Below are 7,115 nucleotides of genomic sequence, written 5' to 3' on the forward strand. Positions count from 1 at the left end.
TTTTTTGGGGTTGATTTCAGTTTTAGACTGGGCGACTTTAAGATTTCAGTCTGCTTTTCATCTGCGCGCATTAACCACCGCGCGAACCTTGCCGACGGACCGCTTCGTGCTTTCGCTTTTACATTAAACCCGTGTTTTTGTTTTCTTTGTTTGTTTGGTTGGTTGTTTTTTTCCGAGACCTTGTGCCGGCGATTCCTTTAAGCGACCTTAACCCACCTTCCCTCTCGCCGCCCGGACTGCAAATCCCGGCGGGCTCTCCGGGCAGGCCGGGCCGGGCCGGGCCGGGCCGGGCCGAGGTGTGTGGGGGGGCGGGCCGCGGGCAGCATGGCCGCCAGGGAGGCGGGCGGCGCGGTGCTGGGCACGGCGGCCGAAAGGCTCTTCTCGCTCAGCGGGCTCTTCGCCGTCTACAAGCCCAAGGGACCCACCTCGGCCGGCGTGCTCAACCTGCTCAAGGAGAGGCTGCTGGCAGGTGAGGGCGAGGAGAGGCGGCCGGGCCCGGCACAGGCGTGCTCAGCCCGGCCCGGCCCGGCGTGGCTGCGCGATGGGTGCCATGTGCGGGCGTTCCTCGGGGATGCTGCAATCGCAGCCCCTGACAAACCGCTGCGCCCTCTTTCTCTGCAGTCTGAAAACTGAAGGAGAACTGGGGTTTGGGGTTTTGTTGCTGTTGTTGTTTTGGTTTTTTGTTCGTTCGTTCGTTTGTTTGTTTGTTTGGTGGTGGTTCACAGGCACGGCACGGCCCGCTCGGGGGAATGCTTCCCTTCCTGGATACATTGCTGCGGCAGGGGAGGTGCAGGTTGGACATGAGGGAGGGATTTCGTCACAGAAAGGGTGATTAAACATTGGAATGGGCTGCCTGGGCAGGTGGTGGAGTCGCCGTCCCTGGAGGTGTTTAGGGAAAGGCTGTCCCAGCGAGGCTCGGTGTGTTGGTCACACTGCACGGGGAGCCGAGACCGCATTCACCCCTCTCTCCTGAGGGCGGGCACCTCAGGGACAGCAGGATGTGAGCCCTCCTTTTGGATGGGGATGACATCTGCCCTAGCAGAAAGCTCCAGCCCTGCACAGTGCAGGGGATCCCAGCTTGCTTGGAGAGCTATCCTGTCCCAGGCACAGCGTGTACCTGTCTGCCTGAATGGGTGTCAGCAGCATCCCCGCTGGCGGAGTGTTCTGCTGCAGTCCCACTGTCTGCCTCTTCTAAAAAAAATATCACCAGACGTGTGAAAACCATAGTGTTCTAAGGAGTTTGAAAGTCCTGGACACAGTCTGCAGAAACTGCTTTTTCGGAGTACAGGGAATCCTGGATGTCGGATATTAGGGAATAACATTGCCAAAGTGTGTGAGACTACGGCCTAGATCTTTTTTATAATAGGGGGAATTAGTTTTATAATGGGGACTTGAACATCTAATCTGGGCTTTTGGGCACTTCCTGATGAATTGAGAGCATACTTTCATACCAGTGAGTGATTAGTGATTTATATTTATGTAGTGAATTATAGTGTAGGCACAGACTTCAGTTTTGTATGGAAAAATCTGATTCCCTAAGTGAAAGGCATAATGGAGAGATAATAGATATAAATAAGGGATTTTAGGCTATTTTGTCATATTTAATACTAGTAAATAGTTGGAGTCCCCAGAATTCTTGGAGTTATCAGCTGCATAGAAGTTTGGTGGGTTGAGACACTGACAGCTTGAAAGCAGCAGTGAGCAAGGTCAGTTCACTGCAGAGCTTCCCTAGGGCTGCAGGCACGCAAATAAACATGTCCCAGTACAAGGCAGTAAATACATCAAGAATTCCTCAGGATATGTAGCATAAAAATTGTGGTATAATAGATGATTTGGGAACTCAGCTGCTGCTTCCTGCACTCCTTGTTAATGAAACTTCACAGGTTTGCTACCAGTATTTTCCAAACGTGTTTGTAAGAGTATGTGGGACTTCATTAGAACCTAAGTGGAAATAACTTGCAAGTTGTTTGAGGTTGGGAGTAGATATAGGTGAACCACTGGTCTTCTGCAGTACAGTAATTTCTGCACTACTAATTAATAGTTTAAATATTTGATTTTTATTTCCTTTAGCAGTCTGGAAATACGTGCTATTTTTTCTGTGTTCTGAGGTTATCCTGTAATGCTTCCTTTCAATTTCTATTTGCAGAAGCTGGTGTGCAAACAAATGAGAAGAAAAGAAATCAGGTTTTGAAAATTGGACATGGAGGAACTTTGGACAGTGCAGCAGCAGGAGTTCTGGGTAATGAAAACCATAATTACTGTCGTCAAAAGATGATTTCAGGAAACATTTTCATGCCTATTGAAATCAGAGGTGGGGGAACATTTTGGGATACATGTGACAGGTTTTGGGGAAAGGACAACTTGCTGTGGAAGAGTGGTCTGGGTTAAATTTCCTCTGCATATACTTTTATATGCATGTAACATGGTTGTTAAAGAAGGCTATATTCTCTCTTCCTGCCTCCCCCTCCCAAATCCTGAGATAACTTGTGGGTTATTACAAGAAAATATAGGCTCTTGTGTAATGAATTGTAAATTACCTCAGAAATTGATGGCTTTTTAAACTTAAGCTGGGGATTTATAGTCAACGTAGTTTGTTGAAGTATTTTGTCTCAAAGTAATGCTTTCCTGGGATTTTGAGGGAGCCTTTAGGGCTGTAAGACTTGCCAAATGAAAGATGTATAAGAGCAATTCAGCTGCTGCTTTCCTTGAGGCTCAGCACAGAAACGGTTTTTGCTTCCTGTTCTGTCTTCCTTCATAAAGAAGAGTCACCAAAGATATTTTGTCTTTTAATTTTGATAGCAACCCATTTATTGCATTCCTTTGTTTTATTAAAGAACAGGATGCGTCAGCTGCTGGTGTTTAAAAACTCAGCTGTGGGTGTGATTATTTCCACATCATACTTTATCACCAGTGGTGTTATTGATAAGCAACGTGCAAACTACAGCTTGCTTGAATCATGGCCTTGTAGCTCTGCTTGGCTTGAAGAAATAACAGCAATACCTTTTTGCTATTGAAAATCAACAGGTACAGCTCTGAGCATGTAAATGCACTGAGTTTTGATGTATGATTTCTCCCCAAAAGAATTCAGCTTCGAGGAGAGGTTGGTTGCTGTAGGCCTGTAGGCTGGTAATTACCTGTAGGCTGGTAATTGTCTCTGTCAGTTGTGAGTACTGCAAAATCTAACCTTGTTGGGCTAGAAACCAGCACTAGCTTGTTTTGTTGCAATTTCCTGTACTGTGTGGCCACTCACAGGAGAGTTCTGTGTGTGTTGCTGAAGCAGACATTTTCCTTTTACACAGATGTTCCCTTTGAACATGCTACTTCTCAAAGTCAACAGCATTGATCTGTAGGAAAAGAAAAATCGCTTGTGCTTCTTAATTGCTTCTCCTGCTGCTCTCTGATACCCAGAAGTCTCCAAAGCCTGCTTCTGTGGCATGACAAAAAGGACTTGGGCTTGATGTGCTTGGTAAAGACAAGAGAAGGCATCACCTTAATATGCTACGGATCGATTGAAAAAAGGCCTAGGATCTTTCATTCCACTGCCATAGAAAACATACAGGGAAAAATCAATGGTAGCTAGATTGGAAAGGACAAAACTGGACAGGAGTGGGAAAGGGAATGTGCCCAGATTTCTTGGGGTAAGGTAATGAGGAGAGAGGGAAGGGCACAACAGAAACAAGTTATTGAGAACATCTGTGCTGCTTTTCAGGATGGGCTGGTGGAGCACAAAGCTTGCTTTCCTCATGGATGGTAGCATAAGAGAAGTATTTGTTTTCTGAAACTTTTCTTAATCTGTACTGCAGTTTCCCACATTTTATGTACTGCAAGTCTATAACTGTGTTCATGGGAATTAGTTGATACTTGCCTGTGTACTCCAATAGCTGAGCAGTGCTTTTCATCAGAAATATACTTTTATATTTCTTTTCTTTCTGACAGCAAATGTAAATGAGGAGGGACCTTGGAGATTGAGGTCAGTGATCTACAACTTGAGAGAAAGGCAAGGTCAGGTCTTAGTGAATATCTCATTCTAGGGTTGTGGTTCCAGTTTGGTGTTTGCTGTTGTAGAGTGGGAACTGCATTTGACTTGTTTTTATATGGCAGTAATGAATTATGCTTCTACAGTAGAAGAAAAAATGAAAAAGCATCAAAAACGAAAATTCACTTAAACCTTGTTACGTTCAATGTAGTCTGGCAAGTTTAGTTTGTGTCACTGTTAAATAATACATGTGCTGCTGGTGATAAATGAGAAAAAGTGTGTCTTGTTCACAAAAGCATTCAATGTCTTTTTTAAAATGGTTCTATTGAATGTCTTGACACTCTTCAGCGAACTCCAGCTCAGCTGCTGAAGTGTCAATGATGTCACTGTGTTGCAAGAGAAGTGCTTGGTTATAAAGTTTTATCTGTGTGCTTATCTCCTCCTCTCAGCCTTCTTGCAGCTCTTTCCTATCTGGCAAATGGCAGGAATGAGCTGAACTGAGGGTACACAGAAGCACAAGCACAAGGGCATGTGTGACTAAAAACCCTCAGGAATAAGAGGAGAAAGAATTGAGAATAGAAAGAATCTCATGAGATTCAGAGTGTAAAGTTGAAGAAGCATTAAAGCACAAGTAAAATATTTAGGCTTTTTAAAAATAAAAAAAAAAGTTACTTGTCAGTTTGATGTTTTTGGTCCTGGCCCCTGGCTAAGACAGAGCTTATTTCCAGAAAGTTCCCTTAACTCCTGTAGTTTTATTAAAATCAAGTACATAAGCTGATACCTATTCCAAGAGTTGTACACAAAATTAATTTCCTTCTAAAATTTTCTTTGTATTTGCTGTATGTGGAAAAAAATCAATAGGAAAGCATTTGAAACAAAAGCACCTTGTAAAAAGCTTTAAAGGAAAATATAAACCAGAGCTCTTTTTCTGTCCCTTTCATTTATGAAAAGCTGACTGCTGTTTTTTTAGAATAGTGGTGTAAGATTGGAATGGCAGTAGTCTGTACGGGCACAGTAATAGGAAGGTTTGATTATAAAAGATTTTTTGACTGAGGCAATTGGACCTTTTGATTATTTTCTTGCTGTAAGCTTGATAAACAATTTCATTATGCTGTCTTGGCTGTATTACTCTTGGTCACTATCAACCTTTAAAAGGGCTATTTGCTAACAGTGAAGGCTCCATTCATTATTAGTGAGCCATAGCCTTCATCAAACCAGAGAATGTTAATTGCACTATTCATTTCTTTGGTGATTAGAAGATAAATAAATCTAGGGATTGAATTTAAAGTATTTTAACAATAGATGAAGGTTATTTATCTCCTGCTTTAGACTTTTTTTCCTTTCACTAGTCCCATGTTGTCAAAAGTGTTGACTCTCTTCATGTGCTAACAGAGCATGAAAGGCTGTGGTTCTGACCAGCACAATATTTAGCAGTGAATGGTGTTGAGTCAGGGAATGGCAGGGCTCGTTTTCAAGTAGCATTTCTTCTTCTGTCTTTGCAGTGGTCGGTATTGGAAAAGGAACAAAAATGCTGAGAACTATGCTGGCAGGTTCCAAGGTAAGGAATGCTAAATGACTTGTATTAGTGGGGTTTTTTGTTTGTTAGTTTGTTTTTGTCCTTCCAAGGAAGAGATGAATCAGCATACAAATATGTCAGCCATCCTGCATACTTAGTTTAAATGTGTACTTTGGTTCCTTTTTGCAGTTAGTCAGAAATTTGATACCAAGACTTTTATGTCCAGATTGGTTATTTAAAAAATTTCGCTTGTCTTGGTTTTCTACAAACTGTTAGTAAATACCAAATTCCTATTTTACAGGAAGACTTCTATACTATTTAGAGTATTTGAAACAAAAAAAAAAAAAAAAAAGAAAGAAAAAAAAGAAAAAACTATAATGAAGAAGGCACTGAAAATGATGTTTTGGGGATGTAGTTGTGTATGTCAGTTCAATGTTTGGTAATTTTCATTATGTGTAGATAACTTAATTGTTATTTAGCTTGCAGTAACAGATGGTCTTTGTTTCTTTTCTCCCTTCTTAAATACCATGAGGCCTTAAGAGGCACCTTTTGGAATTAAGAGTGCTTTGCATTTGTGATGGTAGCTGTCCTTGCAGGTTGCAGCTGCTGCAGATGGGTGGTCCACAAACACAGCAATAGGCACATGTGAGAAGACAAAGGCAGCACAACCCTATGGCTGCACGAGATAATCCAGACCAGAGCCTTGACTGATAAAAATCTTGTTCGGTGCTGGTTTTCATTAGTTGTACTGTGTCTTTGGTGAGTGCACTCCAGATAGTAGGTGTTACATACACAAAAAAGTGCAGGTACTCCCAAGAGCAATCTACCAGTGCTGATTCCTTATTCACAAGTCAAATTCTGCGGTTTTAGCCATTATTTTTACATGACACGTCTAGGTAAGAATGACAGGCACAGAAATCAATTAAGCCTTCTAAATTTCATCTTATTCTCAAGGCAAGTCAATAGTGGGCTCAGTGAATTGACAGCCTTTATAATACATTTTATTCTGTCGTTTTTCCCTTTCTCTTCTGGTCTGAACACTTAAGCTCTTTACAGCTGCTAAACTGATATCTGGGTAGAATTTTATTGACACTCTTCAGTTCATCTCAAAGGCAAATAATTTGACAGAAGAAAATACAACAGGATAAAAGGACACAGCTATAGAGTCTGACCCAAAACTCACTGTTGTCAGTATCAGTCTCTGCATTGACTTTAATGGTTTTGGATTTTGTTTGTGTGACCAGTTTGCAGAGGCATCTGTGTTTTGAAACATGCAGGAAGCAGCTGGATTTACAGGGGAAACGTAAGCAGTTACCACCTGACAGTTCCTTTCAAAGAACTTTAAAGTAAAAGAAGTCATAGAGTTACTTCAGCTAAATTAAGTCATCATAGCTAATTGTGTGAAAAATGATGACTCAAAAACACACAAAGCAATTGAAGTGTCTCTTAAGCTGATGTTCCTGGTGGAAGCAGCTGTGATGGCAGAATTATGCACAGTGTTCCTTGACGACTTCACTGGTAAGTCCTGTAGCGAGTAGCAGTGTTACCCAGCCAGACCTTTCCCCCAGATTGCTCCAAGTGCTTTAGAGCTGCTAATGAGGGGCAAGGAAAGGGAAAATGGGC

General features: G+C 42.2%; 1 protein-coding gene across 1 annotated transcript in view; it reads left to right on the plus strand.

Moving 5' to 3' along the window:
* The first annotated feature begins 311 nt into the window (after positions 1 to 311).
* TRUB1 (TruB pseudouridine synthase family member 1) overlaps positions 312 to 7,115 on the plus strand; it is a 29,905-nt gene continuing 23,101 nt past the window's right edge. The window contains 3 exon segments of the mRNA XM_027884892.1: positions 312 to 469; positions 2,147 to 2,239; positions 5,479 to 5,534. Coding sequence (XP_027740693.1) covers positions 325 to 469; positions 2,147 to 2,239; positions 5,479 to 5,534 — 294 coding nt within the window. The 5' untranslated portion in view covers positions 312 to 324.

Source organism: Empidonax traillii, unplaced genomic scaffold, assembly GCF_003031625.1.
Source record: "Empidonax traillii isolate 1590-97213 ecotype Southwest subspecies unplaced genomic scaffold, ASM303162v1 scaffold156:size1289327, whole genome shotgun sequence".
NCBI classification, from domain to species: Eukaryota; Metazoa; Chordata; class Aves; order Passeriformes; family Tyrannidae; genus Empidonax; species Empidonax traillii.